The sequence below is a fragment of the Salvelinus fontinalis genome, chromosome 8, assembly GCF_029448725.1.
Source record: "Salvelinus fontinalis isolate EN_2023a chromosome 8, ASM2944872v1, whole genome shotgun sequence".
Classification (NCBI taxonomy): domain Eukaryota; kingdom Metazoa; phylum Chordata; class Actinopteri; order Salmoniformes; family Salmonidae; genus Salvelinus; species Salvelinus fontinalis.
The window spans coordinates 19,615,522-19,636,704 of record NC_074672.1 but is presented as its reverse complement, the minus strand read 5'-3'; the positions used below and the strand labels follow the sequence as shown (position 1 = coordinate 19,636,704).

General features: G+C 40.2%; 1 protein-coding gene across 1 annotated transcript in view; it reads left to right on the top strand.

Moving 5' to 3' along the window:
• The window catches only part of LOC129860828 (metabotropic glutamate receptor 4-like), a 334,179-nt gene that overhangs the window by 251,901 nt on the left and 61,095 nt on the right, over nt 1-21,183 (top strand). The window contains exons 4-6 of the mRNA XM_055931640.1: nt 1,586-1,721; nt 4,490-4,644; nt 4,966-5,106. Of these exons, the coding sequence (XP_055787615.1) occupies nt 1,586-1,721; nt 4,490-4,644; nt 4,966-5,106 (432 nt within the window). The remainder of the gene's footprint in view (nt 1-1,585; nt 1,722-4,489; nt 4,645-4,965; nt 5,107-21,183) is intronic.

The following is a 21,183-nucleotide window of genomic DNA, read 5'->3' as shown; positions in this document are numbered from 1 at the left end:
GCTTGATACATTTGGATTTATACAGTACACAACATAAATAATGCTTACTGTGTCAGAAATTATGAAGTTGAAGCTGCATATCAATTAAATGATGCTTTCCCAGTAAGCAAGGCATGTGTATTTTATAATTAAACAAAAGCCTAACAGTGCTAAAGTTAAACAATAATACATGGACAGAATGTGTTCTTAATTGACCTGCCTGGTAAAATAAGGTAAAGAAATAATACTAAATTGCAACTATTCACAAAATGCATCCAGTGCTCACCATTTCATTTTGGGTATAGGTTCGCTACACAATTTACCCAGTCTTATTGGCAGCCCTATAAACTGAATGGATGGGTTTTCATGCCCCTTGTGGTGCATGAAAATATGTTTTAATACCTTGCATTCCTCCTGCTGTGAAATGTTGCACCTGCACAATTTTAATCTTGCATCCAAACATCCATAAAATGTCCTGAAGACATGAATAGGATTAGTGTGGTTGGTTCAGGAGAGAGCGAAAAAAATGTATCCTTGGCTTTGGCCTACTTTCAGTTGAAACAGAGAAATAAGAAAGAGGGTGATTCTAAGAATGATATGCCAGACTAGCTTGGGGAGAACCTGAATTTAGATAGAGGTTTACTGTATCTAAATGCAGATGCCCTTTGCTGGTTTTACCAATGTAGTTCTTTCTGATGCTGATTCCTGACAGGTGTTCTATACCAATACTCCAAACTACATCAGAGATGGCACACCCTTAGAAAGATAAATGTCTATTTAAGTAAAAGTCCCCAGGTACAGATTTTAAACTGTTTGGAGGGAGCCCCAAGACAGATCAGCTGTTCAGCTTTTGTTCATGTCTATTTTCCCCAGTCTATTGTTAAGAACACTATTTGGGTGATTATTCCCTATTGGAATTTGGTCTCTAAGGTCAGAGGTTACGTAAAGCAATTCTTAGTAATTGGTATCTGGTTCCCTTAGCCATACAATCGTCCATGGGTGTCAAATGTATAGTCTATTCAACCCCCGGGTTTCAGCCTTGATTTAATGTTTTGGAATTATGCATGGAAGGAAGAAACAACAAACATAAGGAAGAGCATTTAGGTCCTCCCTTCCTTCTGAAGGGTGGCAGTTTATTAATAACCTTGCAGAAGTCTCATTTTGGTCTCCCTGTGCACATTTTTGTTTAATAAAACTCTTAAATATAGAAGTTTCTCTTGCATCCAGCATTTCTCCACAGCTTGACCAGTTTTCAATCCCTACCAATATAATAGGGGTGGCAGGAAGCCTGGCGGGTAGGGGGTAGGAGCGTTGGGCCAGTAACCGAAAGGTTGTTGGATCCCATCCCCGAGCTGACAAGGTAAAAATCTGTTGTTCTGCCCCTGAGCAAGGCAGTTAACCCACTGTTCTCCGGGTGCCGAAGACGCGAATGTCAGTTAAGGCAGCCCTCCGCACCTCTCTGATTCAGATGGGTTGGGTTAAATGCGGAAGACACATTTCAGCTCAATGCATTCAGTTGTACAACTAACTAGGTATCCCCATTTCCCTTGAAAAAACTAACAAAAAACAATTGTTCTAACATGTTTTTCCTCTGTCTTGGTTGCAGGGGGTGTGTGCATCTCTCAGTCAGTGAAGATACCACGAGAACCTAAGCTTGGAGAGTTTGACAAGGTAATCCGTAGACTGTCAGAGAACCCCAACGCCCGGGTTGTCATTCTCTTTGCCAACGAAGATGACATTAGGTAAGTTCAGTTGACTGTTACAGGAATGAAAAAAAGATGAAACTAACTAAATGATGGCAACAAAGTAACTCAATCCATCTGAGTTTCTGTTTAATGACACAACATTCATAATGTTTGCCCATTGGGTATACACTGGTGTAAATGGCTGTAAATGTGTATATTGTCATCCTCAGATAACATCCCACAAATTCAGTTAGCTTTTTACTGTAAGCTATAACAGCTTTGTTTTCATTAGGTGTCCACATTGTAATGAATGTGTGCCAGTTTACATTAAATACATACAATCTAACTATATGTAGCATTTTGATTATAATATGTTCTTCTCATCTGTTGTATATATTTCTAGATTACAGCAATGTCCAATCTGCTGCATATTGTTTAATTCCCTCTGTTCCACTGCAGTGTTGTAAACCTTTAGTTACCTTTAGGATGACTGAGGAGCATCTTGATCAGTTGGCATGGGGTGGCAGTTGGTGATGTGTGTGGGTGCAAGTGTTGCAGCTAACCATTATGTTTTACAGCTTATTCCAAAATGACCTAGTACTAACACAAGCATAGAATATACAGTACATATATAGCCTAATGTATGGGCTTGTCCTCCAAAATGATATGATGCAACATTTGCCATCTGTCTGTCATTTGATACACACATAGCATCATAATAATTTCACAATACAACACTGCAGTGGCTTATGGTTTGTAAATATGAACACAGGACTTTTGTTGAGAGGTGCATAAGAAGAGAGAGCAAGAGCCAAAACCCTACACAATGTATTGCCAATTTGATTTCAATTTGACCTATCCTGTGAACTTTTTATATTCAAGAATATAGCAATGACTTTAAAATGTAATTTGTACTCACATATATAATAAATAATGTTAACTTATTCCAAGAGCTTGGTGAGTAGAATGCATATTGTATAATATCCATCTGCCCTCAGAGGCAATACACCAAATGCAGGGACTTTGAGGTTCTATGAGGTAATAGGCTTAAAAGAAAAATTGGGTTGCTGAGTCAAGTAACATACAGTATAAACCAATGTGAGAAGTATCCAAAGGCAATATATTACAGTAACCAAAGTTACCATTAAATAACTTTGCCCTTTCTTTACACTGTCCTATTGCTTTTGCTCAACAGTACAAATGTGTGGAAAATAATTGTTATACATAGCATTAACCTATAATTACCATGTAGAGGAGGAGCAGTTGACATTAGTCAGGTATATATTCTTCTTAAAGGATACAGGCAGTGATTTGAGGAAGCCGTAGATGGTGGATGACCAGGGCAGAAGTCCCAGTGCTCATTGACTTAATCCAAGCTTGATAATGGGTAATAGTGTGGATATACAGTAATTACACAAAGCCAGGGGGATTTCAGCCCAGTATGTCAGCCCACTACCCTTGAAACCAGTAAGTGTAAGTGTGCAGCCGCTTAATAAAATACTACAATTAAGAGTTTTCAGCACTCAGGCTATAGAAAGATGCTTGAGCAAGAGTGGCCTCATTCACAGGAGAAGGATGTTAATGCCATCATTCATTTTGTCCTAAACATAGACCTTCAGTACATGTAATTGAGTGATTTCATGATGAGAACACCTGGTGTTTATGTGATGAACTAGATTGTCCTGTAAACGACCTTAGGGGGGGGAGTTGCAATTGACAGTTGACAAAACAGGCTCCCTCCCTTCTCCTTACTTCCAGGAATATGTTCTATCTTATTTTCAAGGATTGTAGAAGTTGCCATGGACCCATGCAAAGAACCATTCTCAAGTGAGGCAAAAAAGGAGCATAGGACAACATTTGCATAGTATACTGTAGGTTTTGTTATGGACATTATTGTCTCCTGTAAAGCCATATGGGAACGTTGGGGCTCAGAATAAACCATGTTTATTCAGTGAGAGGTAGGATAAAGGTCATTATAATTCAAATATGCATTTTTCTCAGTCTCTTCATTCTTTGGATTGAGTGGTGAGGAATAAGGGTAGCAGAGTTACTCAGGGGAACACTATATTGTTATTGTACCTGGCTGTTGTAGCGACTGTGTTTCCAGTACTACGTCTAATATATCCTGATTGCCTAGCCACTTTTACCCCTACCTACATGTACATATTACCTCAACTACCTCGTACCCCTGCACATTGACTCGGTACTGGTACTCCTTCTATATAGTGTCATGTTTTTTTTTGTTGTTGTGAATTTGTCTTATTAACTCTGCATTGTTGGGAAAGGGCTCGTAAGTAAGCATTTCACAGTAAAGTCTGCACCTGTTGTATTCTGCGCAGGTTAGAAATGCAATTTGATATGAGTACTGTGGTACTAGTGGCAGCAGAATGAATAATTAATACAGAGCCTGGTGGAACAGCAGGGAATGCCGGCTGGCTCATCATGGTTGCTTCTTAATTAGCTCTATTACCAGGGAGGGACCAACCTTGGAGTAATGTGGCAGCACTGGCAGGCTGGGATGGGTGTTCGCTAGCCTGCACCATGCACACTCCACAGGGTGGCCTCTGTCACAGGCAGGGATGGGTGTTCGCTAGCCTGCACCATGCACACTCCACAGGGTGGCCTCCGTCACAGGCAGGGAGGGTGGCAGTGTTCCAACGGTGTTCTTCTTTAGTGTGTTGTGCTGGTTCTGGGGACCCACGGGTGTGCAGTTAGGCTTTTGTTCATGTCCAGTACCAACACACTGTTTTCAACTAATCATCAAGGCGAATTATGTATATAAGTGTCAAAAATTGTATTGTATTCTCTCTTTTCCCTTCTTACAGGCAGATTCTTCAAGCAGCTAAGAAGGCTAACCAGACAGGACATTTTATATGGGTGGGGTCAGACAGCTGGGGGTCTAAGATCTCCCCCATCCTGAACCAGGAGGAGATGGCAGAAGGGGCTGTCACGATCCTACCTAAACGGCAGTCCATCCGAGGTATTGATGTTATACACACTATATAATGTCCTTTATTCCTCATTGTTCTAAATGCCACACAACGGTAGGTAGTACTGGTCAAGTGAGGATTACATTTCTATCTATTTTCTGTTGTCTATGACAATATAGTCTAATATAGCATGATATTTCCATATTAAACACTGACACACTGTAAACAACAACAGGATAAGAACACCAGTGAGATGAAAGTACAATGTAGTGTTGAAAAAAGAGTTGGTAAAGTCATATCACTGTCAGAAAATCCAATGCACATCACTGCAGTATTTCAAATCCAACTGTGCCTCTCATTGATCTCTCTAGGGTTTGATCGCTACTTCATCAGCAGAACTTTGGATAACAACAGAAGGAATATTTGGTTTGCAGAGTTCTGGGAAAACAACTTCCAGTGCAAACTCAGTCGACACGCTCTGAAGAAAGGATCAGGCATCAAAAAGTGCACAAGTAAGAGTAGGGTGTCCTTGTTTACCATAGCCTACTCCTACACACATTCTGTTTATGACCTCACAGCTACAATCGCTTGTTTTAGAATTCTGAACATGTTTTGGTTGATGTGCCATTCCATCTATTTGAAATACTATGGATATTTTGGTAAGAAACATGGAGCCCAAAATGTACGCCCAGGTTGCAGGTGTATACTGTACATACTTCCTGTGGCAAGTTCCAAACTTTGCCAGGAACTTTGATTATTCAAATATGATCAATTAAGCAGAATAGAATAATCATCACTATATTGCACTTAAGTAACTAGAGGAATGCAGAATGTGTTTTGAAAGTGCAATGTCAACAAAATAGATTGGTTTTATTACAGATCTTAACATTTGTTTGTATTTGAATGTAAACGTATAACCCTTCTCCAACAGCCTTAAGCATTTGCAGAGATGTAGGTTACCGTAGTATGAGCTAGTGTACATTTTAGGTAAATGCAATGTAAATGGTAGGATCCTCTTGTTCCGTTAAACATGATTAAATGTTCCCATTACTCTACGTCGCCAAGTTCAATCTGCACTGCAGTACAATAGCAATCACCAAAACAGGGCTTATTACACAAGTTGAAAACACAATCAATAGCAAATCCAATCAGCATATTAGAGACAAGCTCACAGGTCATTAAAATCAGTAGGCACTCCAAGCCTGACTGTCTTTCATTTCCCTGTACAGACAACACAATCTGCAGGGTCCTAGTCAGTCTAGACAGTACTGATTCTGGGATTGGTTGGATTGTGAAGCTTTGATGGGTTTTTTATTTATTTAATTTTATTTCACCTTTATTTAACCAGGTAGGCTAGTTGAGAACAAGTTCTCATTTACAACTGCGACCTGGCCAAGATAAAGGATAGCAGTGTGAACAGACAACAACACAGAGTTACACATGGAGTAAACAATAAACAAGTCAATAACACAGTAGGGGGAAAAAATTAGTCTATATACTGTTGGCCGAGGTTGAAGTAGCCAGGTGGAAGGCATGGCCAGCCGTTGAGAAATACTTGTTGAAGTTTTCGATTATCATGGATTTATCAGTGGTGACCGTGTTACCTAGCCTCAGTGCAGTGGGTGGCTGGGAGGAGGTGCTCTTGTTCTCCATGGACTTTACAGTGTCCTAGAACTTTTTGGAGTTAGAGCTACAGGATGCAAATTTCTGCTTGAAAAAGCTAGACTTTGCTTTCCTGACTGACTGCGTTTATTGGTTCCTGACTTCCCTGAACAGTTGCATATCGCGGGGACTATTCGATGCTATTGCAGTCCGCCACAGGATGTTTTTGTGCTGGTCGAGGGCAGTCAGGTCTGGAGTGAACCAAGGGCTTTATCTGTTCTTAGTTCTGCATTTTTTGAACGGGGCATGCTTATCTAAGATGGTGAGGAAGTTACTTTTAAAGAATGACCAGGCATCCTTAACTGACGGGATGAGGTCAATATCCTTCCAGGATACCCGGGCCAGGTCAATTAGAAAGGCCTGCTCGCAGAAGTGTTTTAGGGAGCGTTTGACAGTGCTGAGGGGTGGTCGTTTGACCGCGGACACAGGCAATGAGGCAGTGATCGCTGAGATCCTGATTGAAGACAGCAGAGGTGTATTTGGAGGGCAAGTTGGTCAGGATAATGTCTATGAGGGTGCCCATGTTTACGGATTTAGGGTTGTACCTGGTGGGTTCCTTGATGATTTGTGTGAGCTTGAGGGCATCTAGCTTAGATTGTAGGACTGCCGGGGTGTTAAGCATATCATGTATAGAATTGCAGGAAATTGGCTATAAAACTGCCAGATTTTCTTTCAGCTCCATGACAGGATGTGTGGAATTGCAGGATTCCTTCCTACGCTTCCTAGGCTGATTCCTTCCTAATGTCTCTTGCTTTCATCAGCTTGCTACAATAGTTTTGGGAACTCATGGGTTTCCTCGCAACAGTTGCATGACGTCATGATGTCACAACTCTATACATCAGGGGCCGAGAACTATTTGCAGTGAGGACTGTGTATTAGAACAGAAGATTTGTCGTGGCCCACTTTTTACAGGTTCAGTTCTTGGTGATCAAAGGGGATCCAAAGAGAGTGGTTGAGAAACATATGTACTTTATTTAATGCATAATTATATTTATATAATTTAATGCATGTACTGCAGAGCTTGTGTTACACTTGACAACCTGATGAAAGACATTAACTTAATGCACTAAATTAGCTGTAAACATGATCCTGCCACCCACTCAAGAAAACCCCCTTACGATATTTTCCCATGGAAAGGGTGGCAGGCAGCCTAGGGCAGGGGTTCCCAAACTGTTTTGCTTTGTGACCCACCAACTGCGGTGTCTTTTGAGTCTCAAACCACCGTAAGGGTTGAGCGGTAAAAGAAAATACACAGACCAAAGACAAGTAAAAAAATATATCTTTGTAGCAGAGCAAAAATGTAGCAGTTTCAAAGCTAATCTCCTGCAATTCCACACATCCTGCCATGGAGCTGAAAGAAAATCTTGCAGTTTTATAGCCAATTTCCTGCAATTCTATACATTTTGCCATAGAGTTGAGATTTTTTTTGTTTGTTTGTTTTTAAGCAAATTTTCTACAATTCTATGCATTTTGACATGGCTAAATGCTGTGTTCTTATGCTTAAACATTATATCAAAACCAATGCGGGCCTGATTGTCTAGCTTTGATTGTAAATTCTCAACGATTATAGGCTATTATTGAACAATATATACAGTAGGTCCACTATCTTTTCTACATACTTTCTATTTGGTTTTAGTCATTTAAGTTTACACTGAAAGCATTTTTCTATGTATTTTCTTTTTTGCAATGTCATCACGCAACCCACTTGGACCCCTGCCGCGAGCCACAGTTTGGGAACCACTGGCCTAGAGGTCAAGAGTGTTGGGCCAGTAACTGAAAGGTTTCTGGTTTGAGTCCTCAAAGCCGACTAGGTGTAAGGGGTGCGTAACTGGTGGCAGGGAAGTCAAACGCAGGAGAGCAGAACTTGGTGAATAGCCGGAGCACTTTAATATATAAAACTAACGGCATACAAAACAACAAACACTTGGGTACAAAACCCATGTGCGCCAGTAACACATAGCGCAAGTACTTACAATAAACAATTCCCGACAAGGACATGGGGGAAACAGAGGGTAAATATACAACATGTAATTAGGGAATTGAAACCAGGTGTGTGTGAAAACAAGACAAAACAAATGGAACATGAAAAATGGATCGGCGATGGCTAGAAGGTCGGCGACGTCGACCACTGAACACCGCCTGAACAAGGAGAGGGACTGACTTCGGCGGAAGTCATGACACTAGGTGAAAAATCTGTCAATGTGCCCTTGAACAAGGCACTTAACCCTACTGCTCCTGTAAGTCCCTGTGGATGCATCTTGCCTATGCCACTCTGCCGCTCTGTCATTGCTCACCCATATATTTATGTATATATTCTTATTCCATTCCTTTACTTAGATGTGTGTGTATTAGGTAGTTGTTGTAGAATTGTTAGATTACATGTTAGATATTGCTGTACTGTCGAAACTAGAAGCACAAGCATTTTGCTACACTCACAATAACATCTGATAACCATGTGTATGTGACCAATAACATTTGATTTGATTTGATAAGAGTGTCTGCTAAATGACAAAAATGTAAATGTCAACCTTAACCATGTCATTGGCTGATAATAGAACAGCCTCAAGTGCAGTATATTAGTCATTGGTAAACTTGAGGGCCTCCAGCACAAGCCAATGTCCTCCTGTCATGATATCAGCCAAGCAAAACATAATTTTGATAACACCCTTTGGTGCCAAAGCAGTGTGTTGCCACAACGTTTCTGAAAATCCTCGGGTCCACTTATGTGAAAACTGACATTACTGTATATAGCACACTCCTAGAACCACAACATACCGCATTCAGCATTACCATGTGAGGATCTAATTTACAATTCAAATGAGTGGTGATTTGTTTTCTAAATTGTATAAAGGAATATAACAAATATTAGCTCTTTGTTTATTTTAGCTCATTCAGCAAAATGTTGAGGAGCTTGACAATGATGCAATATTTTATTATTCATAATCCAACGCAAGAATAAGATTTACAATCTTGGCTCCAAAATGTCACACAGTGCCTGAATTAATCCAGGAGAATGCAAAAATAATGCCAGTGCATTAGTATTAGCAAAACATTAGTCAATTAAGCCAAGACTTAACTGTAAGGTCTCTGCACATACCAATGCCTTATAGATGCTCTCAAACAGACTAGCCTCCTAAGTTTCAAGAGAGAGGATAGTATTCTCTTTGTGTATACTGGTTTCTTTCATCAGTTGTCATGGTGGCGGCTCTTGAGCTAAATTGCAGCAGTTCTTTTTTTCTGCAGTGAGTGTCCCCAGGAGCACTGTAATTCCGTACAGGAAAGAGTTACTGTATATCCACTCTACTCAGATCCTCCACAACCACTATCATCTATTCTCTCTCTCTTTCTCTATCTCACACTCTCATTTCCTTTTTCTATCTATTTCCCTCTCTCCATACCATTCTGTATTTTATTTCAGGGGTGGTTTTGCAGTATGATTGTGCTGGCCCTCTGTAAAATTATTGATTTTCTCTAATAGACAACATGATTTGAATTAACATCCTAAATGAGAGTTTACCAAATCTTCAAATTTGAGGAAGAGAGGAGTATTCTCCTGTGATCTGTCTCTGCTACAGAGATACACTACAGGACCCAAAGTATGTGGACACCTGCTCAAAGGACATCTCATTCCAAAATCATTGGCATTAATAAGGAGTTGGTCCCCCCATTGCTGCTTTAACAGCCTCTACTCTTCTGGGAAGGCTTTGCACTAGATGTTGGAACATTGCTGCAGGAACTTGCTTCTTTTCAGCCACAAGAACATTAGTGAGGTCGGGCACTGATGTTGGGCGATTAAGCCTGGCTCGCAGTCGCCTTTCCAATTCATCCTAAAGGTGTTCGATGGGGTTGAGGTTAGGGCTCTGTGCAGGCCAGTCAAGTCCTTCCACACCGATCTCGACAAACAATTTCTGCATGGGCCTCGCTTTGTGCACGTGGGCATTGTCATGCTGAAACATGAAAGGGTCTTCCCCAAACTGTTGCCACAAAGTTGGAAGCACAGAATCATATAGAATGTGATTGTATGCTGTAGCGTTAAGATCTCCCTTCACTGGAATTATGCCCAAACATTGAAAAACAGCCCCAAACCATTATTCCTCCTCCAAACTTTACAGTTGGCACTATGCATTGGGGTAGTTAGGTTTCTCCTGGCATCCGCCAAACCCAGATTAGTTCGTTGGACTGCCAGATGGTGAAGCTTGATTCTGCACTCCAGAGAATGTGTTTCCACTGCTCCAGAGTCCAATGGCGGCGATCTTTACACCACTCCAGCCAATGCTTGGCATTGCGCATGGTGATCTTAGGCTTTTGTGCGGCTGCTCGTCCATGGAAACCCATTTCATTAAGCTTGCGATGAACAGTTATCGTGCAGACGTTGCTTCCAGAGGCAGTTTGAAACTCCGTAGTGAGTGTTGCAACTGAAGACAGACGATTTTTACGGGCTATGGGCTTCAGCACTCGGCGCTCGCGTTCTGTGAGCTTGTGTGGCCTACCACTTCGGGGCTGAGCCGTTATTGCTCCCAAATGTTTCCACTACACAATAATAGCACTTAAAGTTGACCGGGGCATCTCTAGCAGGGAAGACATTTTACGAACTAACTTGTTGGAAGGGAGGCATCTTATGATGGTGCCACGTTGAAAGTCACTGAGCTCTTCAGTAAGGCCAATCTACTGCAAATGTTTGTATGTGGAGATTGCATGGTTGTGTGCTTGATTTATACACCTGTCAGCAATGGGTGTGGCTGAAATAGCCAAATCCACTAATTTGAAGAGGTGTCCACATACTTTTGAATGTATAGTGTATTTACGAATCACCCCCTGCTATGATGTTACTGTAAATATTTAACTGAGGAAGCTGGGACTGTAAAGCACTACATTTTATTTCATAAGAAACCCCAGGTGGTTATGGGGACTGATACCCAAGTGTACCCCCTCAGAAGTTTAAGGTTTTGTGTTTGTGGACTGTATGTGGAATGAACAGCAAAACAAAATAATGGTTATTTTAAGTCACATACATCAACCACTTACGTGTCAGCTGTCGGTACTTATGCTATAATGCTGGATTTTAGTACCTTTTTAGTACCTTTTCTCATCTATTAGTATGGTGGCCCCAGACTGAAAGACCTCGGCCCCAGAGTCTGGATATATAATTCAGATCCAACTACTGGTCTCAGTCCAAATCTCCTTGCTTGTACTTAACTTACATTGTAGGTGACAACCACCTTAACCTGTAGGTCCCTCTATTGCTCAATGTGTCCATGGCCAGATGGTGACGAAACCCATTCAATAGTGGATGACAGCCAGGTCATAAGCCAAGCCACTAAGTACTTTAATTCCACACATTGATATCGGCCAGCGAGAGTTAGTGCCTCTCCATCAACCTATACTAGCTGGACTGGAGTCATTCAACTAGCTTAGAGGAAATTGCTCGTTGATGATTAAGCTGATTTGAAAAATCACAGGCAATTAATTGCCAAGACTCCTACAGTCAGAAATAAGGAGGTCCACAGCAACTTGAGAACGCTCTTAGTGCCAATTAGGGTGGAATAGTGGGAACTGGGCTACCGAGATTTACCTAGATTTACTGCCCAAACTCACTCCCTTTTCCCAGGATAGATAACTGCGAGAAACTGGTAAATTATGACAAATGATTTCTATGAACAACAGATGTGAAATGGAACTGTTAAATTATATGGGATGTCTAAAGCTGGCTACTATATGGCCTTTTCTCTGCTATCTGCATGATCAATGCTCAGGGTTGAGATATAGCGCTCAGTTCACAATACATGTCATGGTGGTAACTTTTTTTTCTTGTGACTGGTAGGGCTACATTTTCTGCAGCAGAGCCTATACTCAGGGTTGGGTAGGTTACTTTCTAAATGTAATCCGTTACAGTTACTAGTTACCTGTCCAAAATTGTAATCAGTAACGCAACTTTTGGATTACCAAAACTCAGTAACGTTATCAGATTACATTCAGTTACTTTTAGATTACTAAGAGGCATTAAAAGAAGACAAAAATGTATGTTACCAATTGAACGACATCTATTGCAGGATAAAACAATGTTAAAGTTTACATAGCTGGCCATATATGGATGTTAAACTTTACTGTAAATAAAAAAACATTTAACTAGGCAATTCAGTTAATAATTATGAACAAATTCTTATTTACAATGATGGCCTACACCAGTCAAACCCAGACGATGCTGGGCACCGCCCTATGGGACTCCCAATTATGGCCGGTTGTGATACAGCCTTGATTCGAACCAGGGTGTCTGTACTGACGCCTCAAGCACTGAGATGCAGTGCCTTAGACTGCTGGGCCACTCGGGAGGCTTCTTCTAACACATCGCTTTCGGGATGCTGATCCCTAATTCCAAGTCCTATTCTTGAAGATCAAGGGGTATACCATTTATTGGAATGACTGGAATTCGGATAGACTTTGGTTTTTAATGTATAGATATAATTTAATCGTATTATATAGGTTTAGGATACTACATGCTACACATGAGGTTGCTACAACCTAGCCTATGAATGAAAGATTACAACGTAGATGCACAGAGGTCGAGAGAAAATGTTGGACAAATTGAGATATTTATGCGCTCTCATCCTCTCACCTTTTCCCTTTGTTTGTGGACTTCAATGCACAACACATCAGCTGTACTGTATGTGACCAAGCAAAAAAAAACATTCCAAACCATATCGTAACTGTTACACACAGCCTACATTGTTGTCATCATTTTAGCTAAAGCAACGTCATAATCAACATAGCTAATAGAACTAATGTGTTATTTAACCCGCGTTATTAAACTTTACAGTGTATAGTCAGTTAGCAATTTATCAGTTACACAGGTGAGCCCCGGTGGTAATAAATTAGTAAAACCAAAAGCTTACCTTGAGTTCCAGTGTTGTGTTGGATAGTCATAGCCAGTTAGCTAACATAGCATCCCTCTTTTTGAGAAGGGTGTTTCAGTAGGGTAAACTAGCTAGCTACATTTGCTAGCGGCAGGTAGCCTAGTGGTTAGCCTCTCTGGGATCATTCGGTACGCTAGTGTCTCACCTCACCAACAGCCAGTGAAATTGCAGAGCTCCAAATTCAAAACAACAGAAATCTGTTGTTTATTAAATTAAAATTCCTCAAACCTACAAGTATCTTATACCATTTTAAAGGTAATCTTGTTGTTAATCCCACCCACAGTGTCCGATTTCAAAAAGGCTTTACAGTGAATGCACCACAAACAATTATGTTAGGTCACCGCCAAATCACAGAAAAACACAGCTATTTTTCCAGCCAAAGAGTGAAGTCACAAAAAGCAGAAATATAGATAGAATTAATCACTAACCTTTGATGATCTTATTCAGATGACACTCATAGAACTTAATGTTACACAATACATGTATGTTTTGTTCGGTAAAGTTCATATTTATATCCAAAAACCTCAGTTTACATTGGCGCCATGTTCAGAAATGCCTCCAAAACATCCGGGGGAAATTGCAGAGAGCCACATCAAATAACAGAAATACTCATTATAAACTTTGATGAAAGATACATGTTTTACGTAGAATTAAAGATACACTTGTTCTTAATGCAACCGCGGTGTCAGATTTCAAAAAAGCTTTACGGCAAAAGCACAATATTCAATAATCTGAGCACAGCGTTCAGCCACAAAAGCAAGCCATACAGTTACCCGCCAAATTGTGGAGTCAACAAAAGTCAGAAATAGCATTATAAATCTTCACTTTGCTGATCTTCGTCGGAATGCACTCCCAGGACTCCCACTTCCACAATAAATGTTTGTTTTGTTCGATTACGTCCATCTTTATTTCCAAATATCTCTGTTTTGTTCGCACGTTTAGTTCACTATTCCAAAGGCACAATGCGCTAGCGCAAAATCCAGACGAAAAGTCAAAAGAGTTCCATTAGAGTTTGTAGAAACATGTCAAACAATGTTTACAATCAATAATTAGGTTCTTTTTATAATAAATCTTCAATAATATTCCAACCGGACAATAGCGTATTCATTACAGAGGAAAAAGAAGGAACGGCGCGCCCGCGTCACCGCGCAGTAAACAACTCATTGGCCACAGCTTAGTCCACTTGTTGAAACAGCTCTTATTCGACCCCCTTCCACAATAGAAGCCCCAAACAACTTTCCAAAGACTGTTGACATCTGCTGGATGGCCCCATAGACACAGCATATTGGATAGGCAATCACTTAAATGAAACTACAAACCTCAGATTTCCCACTTCCTGGTTGGATTTGTCTCAGGTTTTCGCCTGCCATGTGAGTTCTGTTATACTCACAGACATTATTTTAACAGTTTTGGAAACTTTAGAGTTTTCTATCCAAATCTACTACTTATATGCATATCATAGCTTCTAGGCCTGGGTAACAAGCAGTTTACTCTGGGCACCTTATTCATCCAAGCTACTGAATACTGCCCCCCTTTCCCAAAGAAGTTTTAAGTCAACTACTCACCACATTTTATGCATTACAGTGCTAGTTAGCTGTAGCTTATGCTTTCAGTACTAGATTCGTTCTCTGATCCTTTGATTGGGTGGACAACATGTCAGTTCATGCTGCAAGAGCTCTGATCGGTTGGAGGATGTCCTCCGGGAAGTTGTCATAATTACTGTGTAAGTCTATTGAAGGGGGTGAGAACCATGACCTCTAGGTTTTGTATTGAAGTCAATGTACCCAGAGGATGACAAAAACTAGCTGTCCTCTGGCTACACCACGGTGCTACCCTACAGAGTGCTGTTCAGGCTACTATAGACCTTCATTAACTTCTACTTGCACACAATCCCGGATCCGGGAGCACCCCCATCAGTAAAAAAGCTGACTAGCATAGCCTTACATAGCGTCACAAGTAAATACTAGCATCTAAATATCATTAAATCACAAGTCCAAGACACCAGATGAAAGATACACATCTTGTGAAACCAGCCATCATTTCTGATTTTTAAAATGTTTTACAGGGAAGACACAATATGTAAATCTATTAGCTAACCACGATAGCAAAAGACACAACTTTTTTTCCACCATTTTTTTCCTGCTTAGGTAGCTATCACAATTTCGACCAAATAAAGATATAAATAGCCACTAACCAAGAAACAACTTCATCAGATGACAGTCTGATAACATATTTATTGTATAGCATATGTTTTGTTAGAAAAATGTGCATATTTCAGGTATAAATCATAGTTTACCATTAGAGCCACCATCACAACTCTCACCAAAGCAACTAGAATAACTACAGAGACCAACGTGAATTACCGAAATACTCATCATAAAACATTTCTGAAAAATACACAGCGTACAGCAAATGAAAGACAAAGATCTTGTGATTCACCAAATGATATTTTGAAAGAGGAAGTAAAGTACTTTAAGAATATATTTTCGTTTCAGGCTCCTCCATCTCCACTAACTGAAACTAATTGTATGGATTCTTTCCCTAATAATAATGTAAAATTAACATCTGTACAGAAAGACTCATGTGAAGGCCTAATTACAGAGGAGGAACTACTTGATGCAATTGGGCCCTTTAAGGATGGGAAAACTCCAGGACTGGATGGCATACCAGTGGAAGTATACAAACATTTTTTTGATATACTCAAAGGACCATTATTAGCTTGTTTTAACCACTCCTATATAAATGATAGATTATCAGACACGCAACAAGAAGGTGTGATATCATTATTACTGAAACAGGCCCCAAGTGGTATATATAAAGATCCAGTCCATTTTAAAAATTGGAGACCTCTTACACTTCAGTGTTGTGATGCAAAAATCCTAGCAAAATGCTTGGCGCATAGAATAAAAAAAGTTTTGTCAGATATTATTCATCCTAATCAGACAGGTTTTTTACATGGACGATACATTGGAGATAATATAAGGCAAGTACTGGAAACAATAGAACACTATGAAATATCGGGGACACCAGGCCTGGTTTTCATAGCTGATTTTGAAAAGGCTTTTGATAAAGTACGACTGGAGTTTATATATAAATGCCTAGAATATTTCAATTTTAGGGAATCTCTTATAAAATGGGTAAAAATTATGTATAGTAACCCTAGGTGTAAAATAGTAAATAATGGCTACATCTCAGAAAGTTTTAAACTATCTAGAGGAGTAAAACAAGGTTGTCCACTATCGGCATATCTATTTATTATTGCCATCGAAATGTTAGCTGTTAAAATTAGATCAAACATTAATATTAAGGGATTAGAAATCCAGGGCCTAAAAACTAAGGTGTCATTGTACGCTGATGATTCATGTTTTCTTTTAAAACCACAACTAGAATCTCTCCACGGCCTCTTAGAGGATCTAGATACATTTGCTATCCTCTCTGGATTAAAACCAAATTATGATAAATGTACCATATTACGTATTGGATCACTAAAAAATACACATTTTACATTGCCATGTAGTTTACCAATTAAATGGTCTGACGGTGATGTGGACATACTCGGTATACAAATCCCAAAAGAAAGAAATGATCTCACTCCAATAAATTTTTATAGAAAGTTAGCAAAAATAGATAAGATCTTGCTACCATGGAAAGGAAAATACCTGTCTATTTGTGGGAAAATCACCCTGATTAACTCTTTAATCATATCACAGTTTACCTATTTGCTTATGGTTTTGCCTACACCTAGTGACCTGCTTTTTAAATTATATGAACCAAAAATATTCAATTTTATTTGGAACGGCAAGCCAGATAAAATTAAAAGGGCCTATTTATATAACGAATATGAATTCGGAGGGCAGAAATTATTAAATATTAAAGCATTAGACCTCTCACTAAAGGCGTCAGTCATACAAAAGTTATACTCAAATCCAAACTGGTTCTCTAGTAGATTGGTACGAATGTCTCATCCTATGTTCAAGAAGGGCCTTTTTCCCTTTATTCAGATTACACCTGCTCACTTTCGGTTGCTTGAAATGGAAATAATCTCCAAAATATCTTTATTTTTTAAACAAGCCTTAGAAAGTTGGTTGCAATTTCAGTTTAATCCACCTGAAAGGACGGAACAAATAGTACAACAAATCTTGTGGTTAAATTCAAATATAGTAATTGATAAAAAAAAACTGTATTTATCGAAGAAATGTTTAAAAAAGGTATAATTTTTGTGAATGATATCATAAATAGGACTGGTGGAGTAATGTCACACTTGCAGCTAACACAGACATATGGAAATGTCTGCTCTACCCAAAATTACAACCAATTAATTGCAGCATTACCACAAAAATGGAAGAGGCAGGTGGAAGGGGATAAAAGTAAGGAACTTGTATGTCGGCCTTATATTAAAGAAAAGTGTGATAAATAAAAACATATACCAATTTCATTTAAGGACCAAAAAACTTACAGCTGTGCCATATAAATTGCAAAATAGTTGGGAAGAGATTTTCGATGTACCCATTCCATGGCACATGGTTTATGAATTGATACGCAAAACAACGCCGGATTCAAAACTTCGAATTTTTCAATTTAAATTATTGTACAAAATTCTTGCAACTAATAGAATGTTATATATATGGGGGATACAATCTTCCCAGCTCTGTAGATTCTGCTGTGAGGAGGCAGAGTCATTAGACCGTTTATTTTGGTATTGTCCGCATGTAGCTCGTTTTTGGTCACAGGTCCAGGAATGGTTGAAGAATTGCAACATTTGCGTAGAACTAACGCTACAGATAGCAATACTGGGGGATTTGAAAAGCCATAGTCAATCAATCAATAATATAATAATTATTTTAGCAAAAATGTTTATTTTTAATTTACAATCCGTGGAAGCTATGAGAATAGGAAGATTCAAATCTTTTGTGAAGCATCACAGCACAGTTGAAAAATATATGGCAAATAAAAATCCGAAATGGATGATGTTGGAAGATAGATGGGATAGGTTGAGTGGAGCTGAAGGGTGGGACTAATAACAAGATAAACAATGTAGGGCATACGGGATGATCTGTGAAATGTGTATAGGTGCGGAGCTATTGTGAAATAGCACAGTTACAAGTGGAAATCAAACTGGATGGACAACAGAAATAGAGGAAGGACTAAGAACAAACAAGAGAGAACTATTATAAAGTAGACTGTGTCTGTAAAATGTGTATAAGATGTATAAATTGAAGGTAAAAACAGAAATGTTTATCAGTTTACTCCAATTGGGGGATCGGTGGTAGGGTTTGCGCGGAATAATAATAAAGGTATACTCTTTAAAAAAAAGTATGTATGTCTATGTAGGTATGTGTATGTACACTGCTCAAAAAAATAAAGGGAACACTTAAACAACACAATGTAACTCCAAGTCAATCACACTTCTGTGAAATCAAACTGTCCACTTAGGAAGCAACACTGATTGACAATAAATTTCACATGCTGTTGTGCAAATGGAATAGACAAAAAGTGGAAATTATAGGCAATTAGCAAGACACCCCCCAAAACAGGAGTGATTCTGCAGGTGGTGACCACAGACCACTTCTCAGTTCCTATGCTTCCTGGCTGATGTTTTGGTCACTTTTGAATGCTGGCGGTGCTCTCACTCTAGTGGTAGCATGAGACGGAGTCTACAACCCACACAAGTGGCTCAGGTAGTGCAGCTCATCCAGGATGGCACATCAATGCGAACTGTGGCAAAAAAGGTTTGCTGTGTCTGTCAGCGTAGTGTCCAGAGCATGCAGGCGCTACCAGGAGACAGGCCAGTACATCAGGAGACGTGGAGGAGGCCGTAGGAGGGCAACAACCCAGCAGCAGGACCGGTACCTCCGCCTTAGTGCAAGGAGGTGCACTGCCAGAGCCCTGCAAAATGACCTCCAGCAGGCCACAAATGTGCATATGTCAGCATATGGTCTCACAAGGGGTCTGAGGATCTCATCTCGGTACCTAATGGCAGTCAGGCTACCTCTGGCGAGCACATGGAGGGCTGTGCGGCCCCACAAAGAAATGCCACCCCACACCATGACTGACCCATCGCCAAACCGTTCATGCTGGAGGATGTTGCAGGCAGCAGAATGTTCTCCACGGCGTCTCCAGACTCTGTCACGTCTGTCACATGTGCTCATGTGCTCAGTGTGAACCTGCTTTCATCTGTGAAGAGCACAGGGCGCCAGTGGCGAATTTGCCAATCTTGGTCTTCTCTGGCAAATGCCAAACGTCCTGCACGGTGTTGGGCTGTAAGCACAACCCCCACCTGTGGATGTCGGGCCCTCACACCACCCTCATGGAGTCTGTTTCTGACCGTTTGAGCAGACACATGCACATTTGTGGCCTTCTGGAGGTCATTTTGCAGGGCTCTGGCAGTGCACCTCCTTGCACTAAGGCGGAGGTAGCGGTCCTGCTGCTGGGTTGTTGCCCTCCTACGGCCTCCTCCACGTCTCCTGATGTACTGGCCTGTCTCCTGGTAGCGCCTGCATGCTCTGGACACTACGCTGACGGACACAGCAAACCTTTTTTGCCACAGTTCGCATTGATGTGCCATCCTGGATGAACTGCACTACCTGAGCCACTTGTGTGGGTTGTAGACTCCGTCTCATGCTACCACTAGAGTGAGAGCACCGCCAGCATTCAAAAGTGACCAAAACATCAGCCAGGAAGCATAGGAACTGAGAAGTGGTCTGTGGTCACCACCTGCAGAATCACTCCTGTTTTGGGGGGTGTCTTGCTAATTGCCTATAATTTCCACTTTTTGTCTATTCCATTTGCACAACAGCATGTGAAATTTATTGTCAATCAGTGTTGCTTCCTAAGTGGACAGTTTGATTTCACAGAAGTGTGATTGACTTGGAGTTACATTGTATTGTTTAAGTGTTCCCTTTATTTTTTTGAGCAGTGTATATATGTGTATATGTATGCATACGTGAATGGATATATATATTTACCCAAAAAAATATGGGGGATTGGAAATGATGCAGACAATTACATTGGAGGCAACATTCTTTCCGCAATATTAAGCTGATCCACCCCCCCCAAAAAAGTATTTTTTTTTTAAATAAAAAAAATATGTCGGGAGAAATCTTGGGAGAGGCACCTAATCTAATCAGTAACTAATCCTAAACTTGCCTAAAAAATACAGGTTGGACAGCAAATGAAAGATATATTAGTTCTTAATGCAATCGCTGTGTTAGATTTTTAAAATTAACGTTACTACGACATACAGCGTGCGTTAAAGCGAGACCGCACAGAAATTAATGGCGGAATAGTAGTTTGACATTTTTCAACAGAACAACGAATTAACTTCTTGACACTAGGGGGGGCGCCATTTCGACTTTGTAATAAATTGTTCCCAAATTAAACTGCCTCGTACTCAATTCTTGCTCGTACAATATGCATATTATTATTACTATTGGATAGAAAACACTCTCTAGTTTCTAAAACCGTTTGAATTATTTCTCTGAGTGAAACAGAACTCATTCTGCAGCACATTTCCTGTCAGGGAGTGAGATTTCAGAAATCGAGGTCCCTGTTCTGAGGTCGGTTTATAAGTCCCCATGTAAGCCATCGGGCTACATGCACTGCATACGCCTTCCTCTAGATGTCAGTAAGCGGGGAAAATTTGAATGGAGTGGATTGCGCAATCTGGGCCACTATAAATCATCATGGAACGGAAGTACCTATTCTTTTCAACTGGGCATCTGGCACAAGAAGACATCACAATGGCGTCCTGCAAACGCTTTTGTTTTAGTAGTTCTATATCTCCGGTCATGTTTTTATTCGTTATAGGTGTTAAAGACATCATAAGGTAGTTAATTTAAACCGACTTATAGCAGTTTATATTCGTTTATTGCGATTTTCCTGGATTTCTTTGTGACGCGCTTTCACTAGTTGGGCACCTCTCCAGTGGGTGGCTGTCGTTAGCTGCTATTTAGCAATGAGAAGAGGACATCTTTCAACCAAAAGACGATTGTTCTGGAGAAAGGACACCTTGCCCAA